Genomic DNA, 22,089 nt, shown 5'->3' with positions numbered 1-22,089 from the left:
TTACCCATGCAGGTTGTTGACACGCTAATGTAGGAGAAAGTATGGGTCAGATCGCTGATTCCGTTTATTTCTCTTGATAACATTTGATTCATTGAAAAACTTCTTCACAGGACCAATGAAAAAATTATCGACTTCAACACTTTGTTTTTTTTCAGGAGTAAAGTGGAAGAAGAAAAAGAGAGCTTTGACAAGGAAATGATGAGTTTTTCTGACTCGAACTCGTCCTGGTGGGTTCAAAGCTTGAAGATCTCTTTTCTGCTTAGCATCTGGATTATGTCTTGTGTAAGAGCGACTGTTGTCTTAAACATTTTTCAAATCTTCTCTCATATACTTATTTAGTGTATTTGTTGTGTTAAGTATATGTACATACAATGTACCCTATTAGCTAGTATATACTACTCCTTGTATTCATGGCATGACCTGCTTTTGTTGACTTGTCGATCTTGAACCCATTTAAAGTTTTAGGTGCCAAAATGTTGCCCTTAAGTTGGATTTTTATGAATTTTTCAAACTTATAATATTTTAATCCTGAAGAGTGTGAAGTACCCGCAAAGTTTAATAAAAGGACAAGTGCTGTGATCTAGACTTGGACTGAGCTATAATGTATTATTTACTGCGGTGCTGTAATTGTTTTGTTCACGTATTGCCCTGAAAAGGTGGCTGTCCAGCAGTAAGTAGTTTATATATAGTCAAAGGTACAACACTGTTTATACTGTTCTAGGTCGTCTTGATGCTTGTGAAGACGTATTCAGATATCAACAACTCCCATCAAATCTCCGTTCCACCAAACTTGACTAGAAGTATCCTTATCATCAGCTGATTTATTACTTGAATTATTGATTGATGTAATGATTAAACCAATGTAGAATAGTTATTTGTGCAACTAGTAAGCAAAGGGATCTGACTCACTCGAGAGAAATACTTACTCACGAGCCGTAGGCGAGTGAGGAATGGTTTCTCGAGTGAGGCAATTGCACTTTGCACTCAAGTTGTACATTATATTTTTCCTACAGTTACCATAAAACAAATAAATTAGTAAAGAAACATAGCATATTTTTATACAGAAGTGAACTTTTAATATGACATTTAATGTGAAGTAACAAATACAAGGGTACAACAGCTGACCATCTGATTTACAGCCAGTGCTGCCAACGTATTTTGCGCGCATACAACCTTGTCTGCATGTTACGCGCTCACTATTTCGTGCCTTCACGTTGCAAATCTGGAGTGAGACAAAGTAATTAGTGTGAGACAATGTTAACATTGTCTCACTGACGAGCGAATTGGCCACTTTGCTTTCTCAAATCAGTGAGAGAACATGCACATTGTTAGGTAACCGTAGGAAAACCATATTGAATGGCTTAATAGACATTTATTTCACATTTTTTGTTTAAATTAATTATTGTGTTGAAAAGCTAGACTCTTCCTCAAATTTATTTGATCAATCTATTATTATTAAATACTGGGAAACCTGTGCGGCTCAATGAGCTAGTAAAGAAACACAAACTTGGTGCTTGAATTCAAGTAATTTTATAGGCTAAAGATTCTTAGAATTGTTTGAAAACTTGATGGGAATCTATATATTTAATTCCGTAAGCAAATGGTCCCCATGAAATATCTCGAGCTAGGAAAAAGGTAGCATGGCTGTTCATTTAAAAGCTTAAGGTCCAAGGACGGTCGGAAAAATATAAGAAGTGTTAAAATTACCCCTGCTCTGCCCCACAGGCCATCAAAGATCCAGTAATTTTCTAAAGGATGAAGTACTGCTACAGTGTTTCTATGAGCTGTTTTAAATATACCAGCTGATGTAAATATTGCATGTTTTGTTTATTGACTTTAGTGTTTTGTTTTTAGGTTAGAACGGTAATGCAGTGTTGAAATGTATCTTGTTAGGGGAAGACGGCGACTACAAAGAAGAGTATAATTTAGGAATGGTACACAGCATAGGGATAACAATGGATAACAATAATAACAATAATAACAATGATAGCAATGATAACAATAATAACAATGGAGGTGAAGGGCAGCAATTGCTGCTATGGGCCCCCAGTTAATTTTAAATACACCGTGTCCCAAAAAGAATGGATCAAATCTACAGCTTAATACACGTGTTATTGAGGGTCGTAGGAAAGTCAAGTATGGCTTATTTTAAAGCTGGAATCTTTAAGTTTTTTTAGTATGATTCAACAAAAATCAGCTGTTCATTGTTGTGAGCACGCCTGAATTTTCAAAACATAAACAAACCTCACGGTTGCATTATGGATGTGCAGTTAAAAGCACAATAGTGCCTCGAGTGGTTCATTGAGACTAAATCAGTGGTTAAAGTACAAAGAAGATTTCAGACTGTGTACAATGTAAATCCACCATCCAGAAACAGTATCCAGCGATGGTACAGGCAGTTTAAGGATTCTGGAAACATCGGCCATGAAAAAGGTTACCGTTACGGTAGGCCCTTTTTTTCTTTCATGAGCAAACAGTTACTGGAAACGTGTACCTCGACATGTTGGAGAACTATGCCTATCCTAAATTAGAGGCTTTCCAACCAAACGTGATATTCCAGCAAGATGGTTCTCCTCCGCACTGGACATTATTTGTGAGGGAGTCACTGGATGAAACCTTCCCAGACAGTTGGATTGGTCGTGGCGGCCCCATACGGAGGCCTCCTAGATCTCCAGACATTACGCCTTGTGATTTTTTTCTATGAGGATTTGTGAAAGATCAAATGTATAACTTGCCAATCTCAAACTTAGATGAACTTAAAGCAAAGATAAGGGAAGCCTTTGGAAAAATATCCAATGAAATGCGACACAATGTGTGGCCTGAGCTTGAACACCACCTTGGCTTTCTCCGAGCGAACAACGGAGAACATGTATAGGTTAGACTGTGAAATCATGTTAGGAAAAACTTAGAATGTTAAGAAATAAAATGTATATTAAGTTAACTTTTTATCTTTAAGAATAAAGTGTTCATGTCAGTTTACTTTTGATCCATTCTTTTTGGGACACCCGGTATATCTAATTGCGTCGTGAAGGTTTGCACACATTCCTGCTCTCGGTTTCATTGTTTTTATGGATAGCTTTTTGTTATTTTTTAACCATAGTTATATTTATATGCATTGTTTTTAAAATTATGAAGACAATTTCTTTGATGTACCGTTTTGGGCTGTAACAAAATCAACTTCTCGTTGGCTTCCAAAGTTCCCATAAAAGTTACAAATTTTCCTGAATTAGCTGATTGGATAATACCCTCGTTTAATTAGTAATTAGTAAAGAATACAAATAAGAGAAATGAGTGTTTTATTTTTATTTTTAGGATTTACTTTTAACATTTCATCAACTTTATATCAATAAACTACTTTTAAGCCACACAAATAAACTTTGTGTATGGGTGGAATTCCAATATTTTCACAGTAAATGTAATTAGAATGTCTTCGTTTAACTATCTTTTCCACAACAAACAAACAGTACGCAAAATACCGGCAGCTCATTGCCGCTCTATGCAACTTAAAAGATAATCAGTGTGCTATGATAATTTAATTATGGTGGTAAAAAAATATTATGTGTGTATTACCAGCCCAACAGTCATTGCAGCTCTCAAATGTATGGCTACACTCAGCTGAAGCTTTGTGCGTTCATCTACAATTAATTCTCGAGCGGCAATGACACAAATATAATTCCTTAAGCAACATTTTTACTCGTAAGTCAAATTACTAAATCAATATATTAATACAATATTCTTACTGTAGTTTTCTTTTGATGATTTATTTAAACTAAACTCTGCTTCAAAAGAAGATTTTTGCTTGGTTTACATCTATTACCTAAATACATTGCTGCTAAATTTCCATTTGTTCCAGAAATTATAAAGAATAATTTGATATTTTACTCTTAAACGTTTATATTTCACTGTTTTGGAAACATTTTCTCCTTAACAAATGGACTAGGCTACTGGATCTTGCAGAGTCCGACTATGCGGCAGATAAAAGTGGATCTGGAAGGAGCTATCCTTCCTACATACTACGGTAACCTCACCACCAAGTTTATGAGAGTCTGGGTGGATCTCATACAAACTAGAATACCAAGGAGTAACATTACTCAACACAATATCTTCTATCGTAAGGTAAGATCAGCTAAACCCTTTGAACTAAAAAAATTGTTTCTTTGATGAAAGTTATTGAAATACAACATCATTTTAAGCTACTTTTAATACTTTTAACTGAAATGGCGACCATACGAAGTTAGGTATGTACGGAAGAAAAGAGTTAAAAAAAATAAAAAAATACTTTATTGTCTTGACTGACAGTACAATTAGGTTTAGTATTAAATAAAACTCTTTAAATGTTGATGCATTTTTCATTGAAGTCTTCAATAGAGTAGATCGGATTTTCAGTTAGGATTTGTTTTAATTTTTTTTGTAGGTATTCTTTTGATTTTAAGTTTTGAATATTAGTTGGTAGTTTTGTTAAATAATTTTCTTCCTTTGTAATAAATATGTTTTTCATAAAACTTTGTTTGGTGGAAAGTAGAAGAAAATATTTGTAATTTTCTCAAATCATAATTCTTCTCACATAATTCATCTAAACTATTAAAATTAAAGAAAGAAATTGAATCACACTTCTTCATTTTTGTAAAGTGATAGCGGTATTTTGTAACTATCTTCTAGGTATTTAAATCTTTTTTCTATATTTCAGACAATATCAAATGTTTGGATGGTTCCAATCGTCTCAGAAGATGTGATCGACTTTGCTCCAGAAGTTCGCCAATCAAAACTGTTTGACATTAATGACATTGAGTTTGAGTGAGTTGACCAATCAAAATGGTAGTCTAAGCAAATTATGCAAGCTAATGATGGAAAGACTTCAGGTGTGTCATGTACTAAACCAAACTAAAGAGTGAAAATTTAAAAACGTACGTTTTCAGGAAAAGCACTTTTAAAATTTCTTGTTCCGTTTTTTGAAACTTTTTTTATTTTTTTAATTTCATTGACATTTGAAGTTTCATAAAATGTCCATGGTAACGCAATATCTTTGGTGATTTTTTATTAATAGAGCATCTTTGATGGAAAAACACGAAATTATGTCACGACCATCACGGACATCAAACTGAATATTAAAAATAGTTAATATTATTTTTGTAACTATGTTTTGCTATTAATTAATTTATTTTTATGACCATCATACAATAAACAGCTCACTAAGCTTTTGGTATATATGGTATTTCTAGAAAAAAATAAAAAAACTCAAAAAGTTGAAAAAAAGCCAATAAAATCTTTTTAAGTTTGTATAACTCCGAAAAAACTTACCTGAGACCCGAAAAATCGTTATGTTTTTATAGAGGTGTACTTCTTTTGTGTATAAAACATTGAAATATGATGATATTTTAATTTTTGAAATTTTTATGATAGAAATCATCAACGTGATGGTCAGGGACAAGCGGTACGGTCGTGAATTGTCTGAAAAAAATTAAATCTTTGTAAACAATCCTTCAACTATACTGTTAGTTATAGTAAAAATATGTGTTTCAATTGAACTAAACTGTTCAATTTACAATGATATTTAAGTTATTGTCACGACCAAACACAGTATAATCCATAAGGCTGGATTGGTCGTGAAAAAACCCACGATGGTCGTGAAACTTTGGTCGGGACATTACGTGTTATTTGGCTCTGTTCTGGCGGTAGCCCTGCACCTCATGTTCGAGGATACAAAGTGGACTTCTAGGTTAATGTAGCAATATTAATATCATAACAACAAAAATTAACCCCACGTCTACTTCATCAAATGACTATGTATGGTCATGGACACACCAAAATTACAAAAAACACAAAATTACCTTTATTAATCTTGTAACTACTTCTTTCAACACAAAACAACCGGCACAACAAACTTGACGTACACCCCGAACTAGTCTCTAAAACGAACTGATGCAATCGACGCCAGGCTTGCCACTGTCGTGCTCCAAAGTTGAAAATTTTTCCCAAATGGTCGTGACGCCAAATCGAGGGACAGACTTATTTTGTCATGGTAGTCAGTTTGCAATGACACTAAAATTATAATATGCTCCTTTTTTGTAAGTTTAATAACTATTGATGACATAAAAATATGGCTTGATATATTTCGGCATAAATAATTAGTCTAAAAACAGCGTGAAAGTTGGAAAATGTACCCTAGGGACACGTCATGGTCGTGAATTTCGAGACTTTAAAAATACGAAAAAAATACCTAGAACCTATTTAAAACCAAATAAATGTGTGTAACATGTTGCCCCCGTCCCAAAAAATATTAAAAAACATAATAATAAACTACAAATCCAGTATCTACGAAGTAAAAGGCCAGGGACATGAAAACGTACGTTTTTAAATTTTCACTCTAAAATGAATTAATTTAAAAATGGTATACTTTATACATTGGTGGCGAATGTCTCCCGCCTTGAGCCCCCTACTTTTAGGGAAATATATCTATAAGTTAATGTAATGTGTATTCATAATATACTCCCAAGTCTTCCGGGTGGTTTCCTCCAAGTACTAAAGGTCAATTGCTGCCTCTACGACATTATTCAGTTCTTTTGTAGTGTGGTCATTGAAATAAGCAGCCTGTTTTAAGATTAACTCTAGAATTTTCTTTACAGGATGATTCCCAACAGCCTAATGTGTCTACAGTTCACCACCAATCTCGCAGCCAGCTTCCCCATCTCTATTAGTTATGACTTGTCTCCAATCAACACAGATGATGGAATCGTGTATGCAGCCTTCATACTGCTGGGACTGTACTTCCTCATCATAACAGAGGTAGGAAGTGCATGAGATAGTAACATTGTTGTTTGGACCAATGCCCAAAAAAGACAACCTTGACTTAACATGAGTGGATTGTATTGAGATTCTAGTGACTTGAGGGTTTGACATGGCAGAAGATTGATTTGTGGAAGGTAAAGATACGGGAAGTGACCACATAAACTTTAGATTTTCTGAATGAAAAATCAGTAAATGTTCACTGTTCACTTAAGAGAGAAAATGTTGATAGTAATATATGGTAGTAAATTTTAAACTAACTATAACTTATACTATTCAGAGAAAGTTTTCTGTTATAGAAAATATCGGTTGTCCATATACAGACTGTCCCAAAAGTCCCGGACCGGTTTAATATTTCCTAAACGACAACAGATAAATCAATAAGATTTTGCACATCAACACCACACTTAAAAATCTATTTTTTTAAGGAACTATCAGTTTTCTGTCATATCATGGGGACGTCCCACGAGGAGTCAGAAGGAAATCTTAAATAGAAGCATAGGTCAATATGCACATCAGTTTAAAGGGCTTAGCTAGCAGAGTTCAATGCTGGAAACCGCGCCTCGAAAGGATCACCCGTTACAAAATGGTGGCCGTTCAAAGATTTCTTGAACCTGCCATTTTGAATCTTTGAACGACTGCCATTTTTTACTCAGGCGTTCTTTTGAGCTTGAATTTACGGCATTGTAATCTACTAGTGAAGACCTTTAATTTGATGTGCATATCGACCTATGCTTGCGTTAACAGTTTTTTCCGATTCCTAGGGCTGTGCCCCCAAATGCAAATTAAATGAATCTTTGAACCACTGTTACTCTTGACTTGGTTGTCCTTTTGAGTTCAAATTTGCAGCATTATATTCTGCTAGTAAAGACCTTTAATTTGATGTACAAATCAACCTATGCTTCTATTTAAGATTTCCTTCTGACTCCTTGCGGGACGTCCCCATGATGTGACAGAAAATTTATATTTCCATAAAAAAGTAGATTTTTAGGTGTGATGTTGATGTACCAAATCTTGTTGATTTATCTGTTGTCGTTTAGAAAATATTAAACCGGTCCGGGACTTTTGGGACAGTCTGTATATTATGAATTATCAATCATTTGAGATGGGGAGTATTTTAACCCAAATATGAGTTAAGGATGAGTGTAGAATGGTGTGTGATGACCTGTTTACTTTGTTACTGACTAAGATCACCGGTTTCATTAGTCAGGATCATTTATTTAAAGCCCAATGATCAGGAACAGCTGGGTCCAGTTTCGAACCAACAAAAAGCTACTGACTTTTCTCAGGATCGAACCAGCGACCTTTTGATTACTAGGTGAGCACTATAACCACTCAGCTACCTAGCCAATCAAGTGTTAATAATCTAGCTGATAATGAGCTGGTATTTAGCCAGTGTGGAAAGTAACCCCTCAATTTCATATTTATCAGCGAGCTTTGCCTCAAATATCCACTAATTGCTACTGGAACAATCACCAGACATTGCAAAGTAGGCTTTATATAACCTCTGATTTATTGCTATACACCATATGTTCACTAAACATACATAACCACACTCAATTCATTCCAAATAGGCAACTAATTATCTTTATATTGAATCTTATAATTTTTATTAAAATATGTAACTAATTTTGTGCCACAGATAGTTCACCGCACTGTGGCGGCCATGCTTGCTGCAACTGTCTCAGTGGCTGTTCTTGCTTTGTTTGGAGAGGTGAGTTGATAATCTCACTTACAATTAGGCTAATAACTAAAATAAATAAGAAGTTTATCCTATTTATAAGTTTATAGTGTGTAAAACATGATCTGTTATATCTTTCTGTCAATATTTCAATAGTCTATGCCAATTAATTGCATAAATCTTGTAAATTTATTTGTTTCACTTTGCAGCGGCCAAGCCATCAGGATATAGTTTCATGGGTGGACCTCGAGACTTTGACTCTGCTCTTTTCCATGATGGTGTTTGTTGCGATATTCTCGGAGACTGGAGTCTTTGACTACTTAGCAGTGGTGGCTTACAGGCTCAGCTGTTACTTAACCACCAAGTACAAGGTATGTAGCGATCTAGAAAATGTAAAATGATGTAATTAATTATAGCTTGCAATTGTTATGGGTAAAAAGAGGTTCAAGATTTGTGGACCTGCGTACTTAAAGATTTACAACCCAAAAGTGGTAAAGTTGTTTGGGATATTGTGCAACCATTTTCCATTTTTGTTTGCACTTTATTTCTCAGAAATGTTATTTTAACAGAACATAATCCCACTAGTGGCTTGTAGGAACATAAGTCCCTAAAAATCTCAAATGTAAAACAACTTTTTGAGTTTATTTAAACAAACTCAGAATAACATTATCTATGTGTCAGAATAGGCATCCCTACACCATATCTTTTGTGTAAAAACCAGTTTGTTGTTCTTCTTTGTTTGCTTTTGTTGATGTCATTTTCAATAAATAATTTGAATCACTCCAGTGGTTTAACATGAAAAGGCAAACATATCATTGTATGTGAATAAATACTGGTTTACTACTTAAGGTAGCTTTGGTCTTGTGGTTAATGAGGATAAATAAAAGCTTCCCTGTTTGGAATTTTAAAAATTCATTGGAGGTTCGCCTTCAGATTAATTGAAGACGCCTGCAATTTCATCTGCAGTAGGCTTATTATACCTACGACGATCCATATTTATCCTGTCTACAAACCTAAGTTCTAATTCACTGTCACCTTGTACAACCATTTCTTCCGAAGCTCTTTTGTAAATTTGTGCAAATGGATTTTCTAATAGAATTTCAGCTAGTTTTGACAATATTTCAGGTTTTAAGTCACTATTTTCTCGACGCCTTTGACGAATTTCTCTTGCTGTTGATGTGTCAATAATGTACAATTGGCCATACACGGGGTCTTCATCATGTTGAGGCAGCAAATCTGAGATTGAACGATAAATCTGTCCTTGAATTTTGAAACAGTATGGTCCTTTTCCTGGAATATCTTTCTTACTGGCTGAAAAATAAGCAAAAGCCATCGCACTGTTGCATTGTCGAATGAATTTATACAGTTGTGGGCTCTCTTCAAACAAACTTTTAAGTTCTACATTAGTTTTTGACTGAGGAAGGTTAATAAGTCCGTTATGGCAACATGTCATAAAATGATTATTCGTTAGTTCTTCTCTAAAATGAAGAGCACTACATTGAATGCACTCTTGGTCCAATAATCCTGCATCATGGATCTTTACATTTCTCTCGTCTACCATGGGTCTCCTAAAAAGGGGTTGTAACATATCTTGATTAAGTTTGTCATTATCTACTCTTGCTCTCCTACGCGCACTGTCATTCCTATGAACAGTTCCCCGCCTTTGTGGTATTCCCCTGGCGCTCATATTAATTACAGTACTTATAATGAAAAGAATATATATCCAGCAGCCTACATACCAAAACATCTTGAATCCCGGGTGATTTTATAAAAGTATGATCGAATATGATTACTCTACGTTGTATATTCACTGCACTAAAAAAATTTACTTACGAAGGAATGCAAATACACCATTTTAGAACCAATAACATTTATAGGTTATTTTAGTTGTATATATTTACACAACCTTAACCTTAAAATGTGTAGAAATATAAAGAAAACAACATCATTTAAAATAAACTTGAACATATGATTTAAAAATAAAAACAAAACAGAAGTTAGATTTAATTTCGACTCTTTGATTATTTATACAGAATATTTATTCTATGTCGTTTATTCCTTTAACACGACAATAACGTTAAAGCATGAAAAAATGAAACTTGAGTATATGATTTAAATATAAACAAAGAATGCAGACGTTTTTCCGACTAATCTTCAATATTTCAGTTTTATTATAGTATACATTTCATAGTTGACTGGCTAAAAGTAAACCAAATGCGTGTATTGATCACTGTTTTCAAATCTGTGGCACAGCTGTTTTAATTTCAAAAGATGTAAACAAATTAAACCCCATGTTGTTTTAATGGGAAAAGTTTTATTCTGTTGCGAATTTATGGTTAAAAAAATAAGAAAAATGAATAGTTTTCCCTCAAAATTCACGTCAAGACCTTTAAAATAAGACCCCTCCCATCCTTCTACGGCCATCCAGTCACTCACAATTTCTTTACAAAAATTTGACTTACGGAATTATATATATATATAGATTACTGATTATTTTCAAAGTTTGCACATGGAAAGTAGTATAGGAGTCCAAATTAACAAAATATGACTTTTGATTTTTTATATAGAGTAAAATTCTGGGAGATCAAAGATAAAATCCGTGCAATGCCTAGGAAATGTGTTCTCATTCTAAGAACAACTCAATAATTTTAATGTATTATTATAGTTCTTCAAGCTGATGGGAGGAAGAATTTGGATGTTGATAAATATCCTCTGCATCAACACTGTTCTGGTTTCCTCCTTCTTGGACAATGTCACCACCATCTTGTTAATGACTCCAGTCACCATCAGGTAAAATGGTGGCAAAGTAAACTATATACACATAGGAAACAAAGTACAGCAGACTCCCTCTTATCCAGACACCTTTTAACCGGACATCGGTTTAACCGCGAAAATGACATCTTTTTAACCGGACAATTTTTATCAGCACATTGGTTTAACCGGACTTGATCGGCAGGAATTGGGCGGTACTGAAACAACTGTTCCTCGTGGGAAAGATTTGAGACCAGTGTTCATGTGTCTAAATACAACTAGGCGAAACCCGTCGAAATCGACGGTTACTTTCAAGGCTTACGTTAATTAACGGAATAAAAATATTGATTCTCCTTGATTCTTGAATTCATCTTACTGCAATAAATTGGGTGAAATATACATATTTTGAGCATTTTGCATTGTTTAAAGAGTAATAGGTGTAAAAAAAATTATTATATTAATTGAGTTAGTTGCCAAATTTGGTGATCATTCAATGAATAAAATATTGTGACAGGAGCTGCTTAAATAGTATTTTCTCTTTGTACCATATTTTACAGCCAAAATGACGTGTTATTTTCATTAATGTTACCAACCCAATGCGCCAAAGTCCATAGTATAGGTAGGTTCAAATAATTTGTCAATATAGGTAGGCTACCATTTTAGGCAAGGTTTCTATGTTCAGATGTTATTAGACACTATAAGAGCAGATATTTCTACATAAATATTTGGTATGTGTAGAATGATATGATAAAACTCGCCTTTGGCTCGCTGGGGGCTCCGCCCCCAGGCCCCCTTTTTTGGTTGGGGGTAAAAAGAAATGGGCCATGGCGCAAGACCTGCAATTGATCCAAATTTCAGATCTTTAGCTAATCTAGACGTGTGTAAAATTGATTTAGACCGATGCACCTGTAGGAATAACATTGGGGGGGGGGGATTTTAATTTTCGTGGGGGGGGGGGTTATATTTGTAAAATGTCACTTTTAGAAAAGGGCGCAAGATCAACAATCATGCCAAATTTCAGATATCCAGTTAATCTAGAAATGGGTAAACGTGATTTAGAATTATGCGCCTTGTGAGAATAACATTGGGGGTAAATGGGAAATTTATGGTGGTTTTTATGGGGTAAATGTTATTCTCCACAAGAATAACATGGGGCTCGTAAAAACGTTCAGATTTTGACATTAAACCTAAGTTTTGGGGGTCAAGGAGTAAAGTTACGAAAAAACACGAGATGTGTAAAATTTAAAGTAAATTAAGGAGAATACAAAGCAATATTAATTTTTGCAAAAACAAATTATTTAAGTATGAAAAAATGGCGAAAACCGGTAAAAGTTTAAAGAAATTTACCAAATTTTGAAAGTAGGGCATTTTTTGAAGGTTAAGGAGTGCGATTTTCGGAAAACGCCTAAAAGGGGTTTGTAGAAAATTTAAATCCCGTTCATGAAAATCCTTTTAAATCTTTCTATCTCTTACCGTTTTCGAGCTGTAGGCGATTAAAAAAGGGTGGTTAATATTTGAAAATGGGACTTTAGCAAAATTCACCAAAAACTTATGAAACTTACTACGATAGTACCAAATTTCAAGTCTCTAGCACGTTTCTAAACGATTCATTTGACAATACCAAAGGCATTAAATTTCAATCTTATTCTCTATAAGAATAACATGGGGCTCGTAAAAGTGGCAAAAAATCTTCAAATTTTCAGATTAAAATTAAGTTTTGGAGGTCAAGGAGTAAGTTACGAAAAAACATGTATAAGTAAAATTTAAAGTAAAGTAAGGAGAATACAAAGCAATAATATTTGCGAAAAGGAATTTTAAGTATGAAAAAAAGCGAAAACTGGTAAAAATTTGAAAGAAATTTACCAAATTTTGAAAGTAGGGCGTTTGTTGAAGCTGAAGGAGTGCGATTTTCGGAAAACGCCTGATAGGGTTTTGTAGAAAATAAAATTTTCTTTTGCTAAGATGCTTTCAAATCTTTTCTAGCTCTTACCCTTTTCGAGCTATAGGCGTTTGAACAAAACGTGTTTTTTTGTTTTCAGAGGTCCGCCATTTTGGATTTTTGGGGGGGTTAAAATTTGAAAATGGGACTTTTGAAAATGTCACCATTAGCTTATGATCCCTTACTACAATACTACCAAATTACAAGTCTCTAGCACATTTCTAAACGATTCATATGACCATACCAAAGTCATTATATTTCAATCTTATTCTCCATAAGAATAACACGGGGCTCGTAAAAGTGGCGAAAAACCTTCAAATTTTGAGATTAAAATTAAGTTTTGGGGGTCAAGGAGTAAAGTTACGAAAAAACATGTAGTAAGTAAAATTTAAAGTAAAGTAAGGAGAATACAAAGCAATAATAACTTTTGAAAAACAAAATTATTTAAGTATGAAAACATGGCGAAAACCGGTAAAAATGTAATAAAAATTTACCAAATTTTGAAAGTAGGGCGTTTTTTGAAGCTGAAGGAGTGCGATTTTTGGATTTTGTGTAAAATTTAATTCCTGTTCCTGGATTTACATTCAAATCTTTTCTATCTCTTACCGTTTTCGAGCTATATCCCTTTGAAAAAAACGTGTTTTCTCGTTTTCAGAGGTCCGCCATTTTGGATTTTTGGGGGGTTAAAATTTGAAAATGGGACTTTTGCAAAATTCGCCGTTAATTTAAGATCCCATAGTACAATACTACGCAAATTTGAAGTCTCTAGCACGTTTCTAAACCGTTCAGATGGGCACACCAAAGTCGGCCATTTTTAATGTTATTCCCCATAAGAATAACATGGGGGGAAACCCTTAATTTCGGGGGGGTTAAAATTTAAAAATGTCACTTTTTGGAATTTTTCCGAGGGTTTGAGCACTAGACCTACAAAACACCGAAAATTTCAAGTCTCTAGCTCATCTAGAAGTGGTCTAGAATTTGTATCCCCCAGTGAGTTACATATGCGGGATTATAGTATTTAGATGTAGGCAAGAGTGGTGAAAAAGGCAGACACCAATCCGTACAATAGATATAAGATAGTTCAATAAGAAATAATTTAAGAATTGCTATGATAAAAGGATTTTCCACTGATTTCGTAATGGAACGTTATATTGTAAAACATGACATGATAAAGAAGAAAATCAATTTTAAAATCAGAAAATAACATTGCAAATACTTTTTTGGTAGAATTCAGTAACTCCCAAAAAGTGTGATGTTTGAAATACAATTTAAAAATGAACAGATGTTTCATAAAAAAGTATTATTCACATGGCCAAAATCAAAATGTAAACAACTCTGTGGAGGGATCTTTAAAGGCTTCTGGGGCAGAGTCCAAAGGGATTTTGCTTAGTTTTTCTTTTGATAACTCATCTACAGACCAAGACCTTTCTTTGGATACCTCTACCAAGTTTCTACGCCCAGCCGTTCTCTCAAATTAGTGTGGACAAAGTTTCCAATTAAATATTTAGTTTCCCCCATGTTAATCTTATGGGAGAAACTCCAACTTTGATGGCCTGTGGGGCAAAGCCCGAGGATTTTTATTACAGGAATTGTTGAAAGGGGGCGTCTACACAAAAAATACTTTATTTTGACACGTCGTTTGTAAAAATCTGTCCATTATTATCGGAGGAGTAGTGTTTTGTAGAAATCGCCTTCACGTATTATATATAAGGATGCTCTCCTAAATTTAAGTAGAATATTACGGTAAACGGTATTACGTTATAACGAGTTTTTGGGGACGTCGGTTTAACCGGAAAACCGGTTATCTGGATTGGCCTTGGTCCCAAGAAGTCCTGATAAGAGGGAGTCTATTGTACCAAAAAAAATTTAGTCTAGTGTGTCCCCAACTATTGCGAGCAATTGGGGTGGGTTATGGGTGATTCTTGATTGTCTAACATAACAGAGCTTATATTGATGTTTGATGTTTATTTAAAAAAATCTTTATCAACAGCATTTACTGTCTAAATGACAGACAAACTTTTCACAACGGTTTATTTCAGTGGCGGCAATAAGAACCCGCGGCCCCCCCCCCCGCAAGTTTGTTCACCGGGCCCCCCTCTCCCAATGATCTTTAAAAACGTTTTCCCATGTATTACCGCCTAAACTTGCAATTTTGCAATAAACTTGACAAGGCATCTCCCGAGGCGTCATTATCGTCTTCCATGATCGCGGAAAAATCGTGAATACTTCCCGTGTAGTCATAAGTCATGGAAGAAACATTATCATAGTTTACTGTCATTGCAAATGCAACCAAACCTATGACATCATTATAGATAGCAGCATCATCGTCTCCCACGTTCACAGCCCAATCTAATATCACGGCCTAATATCTCCCCACGACCCGTCGGTGGTGACGGGTAAATCATTTTTCCGTAATCGCAGCTAAATCCTAGATATATCTCTCTCTAAAAAAGAAACGTCATTATCGTCTTCTGGGATCGCGGCAAAAGCGTAGGCCTAATCTTTCAATTTCTTGAGCGTGATCCTCACAAATATAAAAGCTTTTACTTTTAATTGTGCATTATTGTATTGAATACTGAGAAAATCGGCTCGAGCTTGATTTTCTGACTTTGTGCTTGATCTCTCAAGCTTGTAGTCCAGGTTCTGCTCGGCTCAAAAATCGACATTATAGGCCTATTAAAAATCAACCGTTTCCAAAACAACCCGATTTTGAACCGATCTGATTTGGCCTGAGGTTTTAGGTAAGTAACATTTTTTACCTGACTCGATGTAATCACATCTAAAGTGTGAAGTAAACAAATCTAAAGGGCAGCCTCCTAATAGTAAGACATGAAATGAAATGAAAATCCTTCTTTAGCATCAATGAAAGAATGGAATTATTTATTAGCTAGTGCCCTAGCCACCTAGGTCAATTTGCCGATTTGGTCGTAACAAAATTGTCAAGTTTATTTAGTCGAATCAGCATAGAGGATCCTCTATGGTGTCACCCGCTGTGGGCTAGGAGGATTAACATTAATGTTTTATCTTCCTAGGCCAGAGGCAGAGGCCACATTGATTATAAATACCGCCCTAATTATTATGCAACCAATTTTGACTGCGCCTTCACACAATCCACGAGGACAGTTAATGCAACCCACATAACTGATGACAATTCTTTTACTTAGGTTGGTAGATAATTTATATCGATCGGTCAAGTAATAGTGTTAGTTTAGCTGTTGTAAACTACTTGAACTATAGGTTTGAACAAATTTTCATCATAAAAAACGTGTTTTAATTCTTATATAAATATTGTTATGATAGGGGACCCGTGTGGCTGAGCCTGTCACACTATCGCGGGCCCGTGTGCCAGTAAAATTTGCCGAAAATCCCGGTCAAGGCTCACGTGCCCTCCTCTAGCTCGCAGGCCCCCCCGCACCGCGGGCCCTGCGGGCCTGCTATCGCCGCTACAGGTTTATTTAAATCTCACATCACGCTAACACTACAGCATTGAACATTCATGTTGGGACAGTAATAATTTTTCTTATTTATTTCAAAGGTTATGTGAAGTGATGGAGCTGAACCCAACACCGGTTCTGATGGCAATGATTATTTTCTCCAACATTGGAGGAGCCATCACTCCGATTGGAGACCCTCCAAATGTTATCATCGCCAACAACAAGGACATCGTTAGTGCTGTAAGATACAGGAGAATACTTTGATCGATTATCAACTTTAATTTGGCCACTTTTTATGTCCAACATTCTAATCTTAGGACCCTAGGCTCTAGCCTCGGACTTTATTTTTACACATTACTTCAGGCTAGGAGGATCATTATCACGTAGCTCAAACCATTAGTTAGTGGATTTGAACAACCAGGGACCTCATACATAAAGCCCTGAGTTCTACCACTAGATTTTCCAAAAATGCATAGTATAGTACCTACCTATTACTACTATTCAGACTGTGTAGATCCTTTTGTAGCACAGAAAGTGTGTCAAGTTTTAAAATGACTTTGTGATCATTTTGATAAGCATGTTAAATTGTTTGAGTAAAGAAGATCCATCTATATATTTGATATAAGAAACATTTGGTTACACGACATGGACAAATTACAAAAAAAATGGTGCCCTCATTTTAATATTTTTTGTTGTTTTCCAAGTTTCAAGAACTTTGGATTATATTAGAATCACCTTTGTTGTTGCCAGAGTTCTTGAAGGTAAGATGTTTGTTACCCTATGCATTTCTCCACCTTGTGTGGCATCTTCAGGGGTCTTACTAATCACTTATCACCTTATCACTAACACTATAGTCTATTTTGTATTTACAACAAATATTTACACATACAGTCACCAGTATCGCAGTCGTAAATCTAGAAGATTTTTTAAATCGGATCTTGTGCCACATTTTCCACTCCATCATTTTCTGCTCGAAGAAAGTTGAACTAAGTCATAACTATCAAACGAGAAATAATAACAAAACTTTTCAATATCCCAAACATTTGCACACAAAATTTGAAACTGGGCCTCTTTACATGGGATTAAAAATCTTTTTGTAAAGAGACAATGACTTTGGTGTAACATAAATAGTTTTACCTTAGTACCCATATAGCAAAGAACCAACCTTTTTTGTGTCAAATTGATAAATTTGTGTGTAACTGATTACTGCTAAAATGCTATATAAAAACGATAACAAAATTAACCATAAGGGTACAAATAATCAATATTACTTTAAAATCTATGAAGATTTATTACAATTTTATAAGCACACTGTCCATCTTTACATTGTGTGACATGCGACAGATGAATTATACGAGATATAGATCGTAAAGAGAAGTAAATCAACTAAACGATAGGGTGTATGACTGACATTTTTTACTCGATTTGGTAATTGGTTTAATAGTCTGGAATTAGCAATCTGTAGTGTTCTTGTCCTATACATATATATATATCTTTCAATCTTTTATGTTATCACTACTAAAAATCAGAGGTGCCCATCCCCCCTAAACCCAGAGGCGCAATCCCCCCCCCCCCCCAAGCCAAAGGAGTAGTCCCCCCAATTTATGTTGTTGTCTATTTAAACCTACCCTCCCCCCACCAATTTATCTGACAATTTCCCTTTACCTCATAAAACGAGTATTTAAAGTATTTAGTAAACTTGAGGTATAAAAAACAAACTTGCTGACTGAGAATCAAAATTAAATGTTTAATAGGAAACGTCATTTAACAATACATATCTAACTAATGGTTGAATTAGAAGTTTTTCAATTTACAAAATTCCGAATTTGAATTGTCAGCCAACATGTGCTCAGTATTGCTATAGACAACGTCTTCAACACGTTCAACAATAGGCCTATACTCGGTGAATTACTCTACTCCAACACAGTACTGTAACTGTACAATATATTAGGTGGCTTTTAATGTTTAGAGGGTATTAAGAATTCAAACAGCTTTAAGTGTATTAATAATACTTTGGCAAAAAGTATCTTAATTGTTTCAAAATTAGACTTGTTGCTCGCCACTTCCAGGCTGCCTTCTACAAAAATCGCCGGGCAAAATACCATGTCACCAGAACAAAATGTTTTTGTGACGAAGTAATCTTATAATTCATTTTGATAGCCCCAGGATTGCCTTTTATGACTAAAATGGTAGGAACGTATCTTGTCAGACAATCCGTTTGTACACAAAACACGAAACGATAACAGATAGGCCTATCAATCCACGTGTGTATATTGCCGCGGGCAGGACTGGAAGTAAACTGAATCAGGTTATGACGGAAAGACGTGGTCTCTGGATTGTCGTCTGCGTTATCAAAAGCTGATATTGGACTAATTGTAGTGACGGAGGAAAGTATGTTGAAAATGTAATGGGATTCATAATTGAGTTTTCCATTCAAAACTATTGACAATAATAACCAATTTATATGCTGGATATAAATGATGGTCTCAAAATTCTACAGTACTGCACGAAAGGAAATTTATTAAATACTTTGAGGAGTTTGAAATATATGAATAAATAAAATTGGGGACAGCACAAAATTTTTGAGTGAAAACACTCAATTAATTATGAAACCCCTTATATTTTCAATACTCTTCTCAGTCACTACAATAGTCCAATATCAGCTGTTGAAAACGCAGACGACAATTCAGAGACCACATCGGTCCGTCATAACCTGAACCCGATTCAGTTTACTTCCAGTCTTGCCGACAGCAACGTACACGCGTGAATTGATAAGCCTATCTGTAATCGTTTCGTGTTTTGTGTTAAATGTTTGTAACGTAACGTATTCTGATGACACCTCCAGAAGGGGATCTTTTGTAAGTCCTGACTATGGTGGAGTTAAAGAACCAACAAAACATTATGTAGCATGTAAAATTCTAGTCTGACAAGGTGCTTTACCATTCTTAGAAGCAATCTTAATTACGAATGGCAAAATGTTGTTGGTGTTGATAGTGAGCTACTTTTAGTGAGAAACACTTTTTCGGACTGCTTGTACAAAATTATACAGCCATTATGACAGCTAGCAAAAATTAATTATCCCCCCCAAAATCCCTTAAAAATAGTCCCCCCCAAAAATTCCTGTGGCGCAAACGCGCCACAGTACCCCCCCTCTGGGCACCCCTGCTAAAAATGTTTAGTATTGAAGTGTAAGACACTCTTAATAACTGAAGGGTTTTTGTTGTCAGGCAATAATCTTTATTACTATAAAATAAAAAAATAGGTTAAAATAATATCATTGCTTTCAATTTTCAGGGAATTACTTTTGGAGTGTTCACTACACGGATGGGTATACCCCTCACCATCATCATGATCCTGGTGCACTTCCAACTGAGGTACATGTTCAGAAACATAAAGGACTTGCAGTATACAGATCCAAAAGATGTTCAAGGTACGTTTCAATTATTGGTTTAGAAGTTGAACTAAAAGTCGTGTATAACTATAATTCTAGTTTTATTGGTCGATATTGAATGGGTGTTATTTTAAAAAAGTTTCTGCTATTCGCTAAACAGTGCCTTTCCCCTATTTCCAAGTCTGTGGCAATCCAGAATTATGTGATTTGTAGTCTCATAAGACTGATTGCATAATCGACACTCCTGGTTGTCATTGATGATTCCCAAAGTAACAATAATGTTCTCACCAGTCAACTGCTGTGAGGCCAAAGGTCGAGCCCAGGCAGAGTCCCGCATGCCTGGGTAAGACAGTTACTCTAGGAGGGTGCCTGGTATCCTAGAGGCTCCGTACAAAACACCGATGGGGAGCCCGGTAGCATTCACCTCTTTAGCACGGATTGCTTAACACTGAGGTTTGGCTGAAAAAGAAGAGAAGGGAGGGAGAAGAGTTCTCCTGTAGGAAAGCAAAGAAGAAAGAAGAGCCTGCAAAAGAAGCAGAAGTATGCTGGCCATAGAAGAACCCAGAACAAAGAAGAGAATGATCTGGGTTTTGGGTAGGGTACCTCGGAGTTGCCAGCCCACAAGAGGCCTCCCGTGTAGTTGACAGACAACTACCCCTTCTATCCTTTCCACTTGACTCTTACCTTTAAAATAATAGCTCAAAAGCTGAGCAACATACATTAAGCATAAAAAAAATTGGTGGGGAAACCTCCCCTCAAACCGCCTAAATTTTGTGAACAGACTATAAGTTCAGTGATTATCTAGGCAAGGTAATTTGTCCAAAGCTCAATAGTCAAAAACAGCTACAACCAGCTGTGACCAGATGTGTGAGCTGAGGGATCTATAGTCATCAGAAAATGATTCAAACTAGTAGGCCCTATATCTTAAAGAGCGGACTTACTCTTCTCAAAAACTAAATCTAATCTTATCTGCCTTTTACTTGTATATAGGCTTTGACCTCAACATCCAATAGTCAATGGTATAGGTCTGTGAATCATAGAACTCACAGAACTTTCGAGGTCTTTGGACAAGAAAACTTTGATTTTTACTAATCAGTAATCGTGATGGAAGATAATGTCTCAACTTATCCTTGAAAAATAATATTTCAATATTTTTCCAAGTGGAGGTAAGTCTGTAGATGTTAATGTGATTGGTTGATGCAGTTTCTGATTCTGATTCTGCAGAGTTGAGGCATGAGATAGTGATATGGCAGAGAGCGGCTGCATCTTTATCTTCCTACAGCAAGGAGGAGGATTATGTGAGAGAGACGCTCATGAAGAAAGTTCAACGACTGCTCAGTGAGCTCAAGAAGAAGCTACTCACTGGCAGGTTCTGTTCAACACTGTTTATCTTACTAGTTTATTGCATTAGAACATTTTGAGTTATGTTTCTGTTAACATACATTCTTTGTTTTCTTGAACAATTTTTTGTGTTTTATTTCTTTGCATTGTTTAATTTTAGTAAATTGTAATCAAGATAAACAAGTACTGTTACCCTTGTCAAGATATTAGCTCATTTTGTATGCGTTTTGATAACCAATTATCATTTTAACTCATTTTACAGCATTGCAATGGAGACTTACAGAGAGGACATAGAAGAACTTGCTCAAAAGGTGAATTTAATTTTTGCACATATTTATAAAAGACTAATCCTATATTTGAGTGAAAATTTAAAAACGTACGTTTTCATGTCCCTGGCCTTTTACTTCGTAGATACTGGATTTGTAGTTTATTATTATGTATTTTAATATTTTTTGGGACGGGGGCAACATGTTACACACATTTATTTGGTTTTAAATAGGTTCTAGGTATTTTTTTCGTATTTTTAAAGTCTCGAAATTCACGACCATGACGTGTCCCTAGGGTACATTTTCCAACTTTCACGCTGTTTTTAGACTGATTATTTATGCCGAAATATATCAAGCCATATTTTTATGTCATCAATAGTTATTAAACTTACAAAAAAGGAGCATATTATAATTTTAGTGTCATTGCAAACTGACTACCATGACAAAATAAGTCTGTCCCTCGATTTGGCGTCACGACCATTTGGGAAAAATTTTCAACTTTG

At 35.2% G+C, this 22,089-nt stretch overlaps 1 protein-coding gene across 2 annotated transcripts in view; it reads left to right on the top strand.

Annotated features, from left to right (window-relative positions):
• LOC129003205 (P protein-like) overlaps positions 1-22,089 on the top strand; it is a 38,640-nt gene that overhangs the window by 5,443 nt on the left and 11,108 nt on the right. For both annotated transcript variants that reach the window (XM_054431488.1, XM_054431489.1), the window contains exons 5-16: positions 156-282; positions 722-800; positions 3,941-4,116; positions 4,688-4,794; positions 6,624-6,783; positions 8,426-8,497; positions 8,674-8,835; positions 11,130-11,254; positions 16,690-16,828; positions 19,883-20,018; positions 21,204-21,348; positions 21,583-21,631. In XM_054431488.1, the coding sequence (XP_054287463.1) occupies positions 156-282; positions 722-800; positions 3,941-4,116; positions 4,688-4,794; positions 6,624-6,783; positions 8,426-8,497; positions 8,674-8,835; positions 11,130-11,254; positions 16,690-16,828; positions 19,883-20,018; positions 21,204-21,348; positions 21,583-21,631 (1,477 nt within the window). The remainder of the gene's footprint in view (positions 1-155; positions 283-721; positions 801-3,940; positions 4,117-4,687; positions 4,795-6,623; positions 6,784-8,425; positions 8,498-8,673; positions 8,836-11,129; positions 11,255-16,689; positions 16,829-19,882; positions 20,019-21,203; positions 21,349-21,582; positions 21,632-22,089) is intronic.

Source organism: Macrosteles quadrilineatus, unplaced genomic scaffold, assembly GCF_028750875.1.
Source record: "Macrosteles quadrilineatus isolate MER2022 unplaced genomic scaffold, UCM_ALF_1.0 Scaffold_9__3_contigs__length_116548681, whole genome shotgun sequence".
NCBI lineage: Eukaryota > Metazoa > Arthropoda > Insecta > Hemiptera > Cicadellidae > Macrosteles > Macrosteles quadrilineatus.
This window is presented reverse-complemented; position numbering and strand designations above follow the sequence as displayed.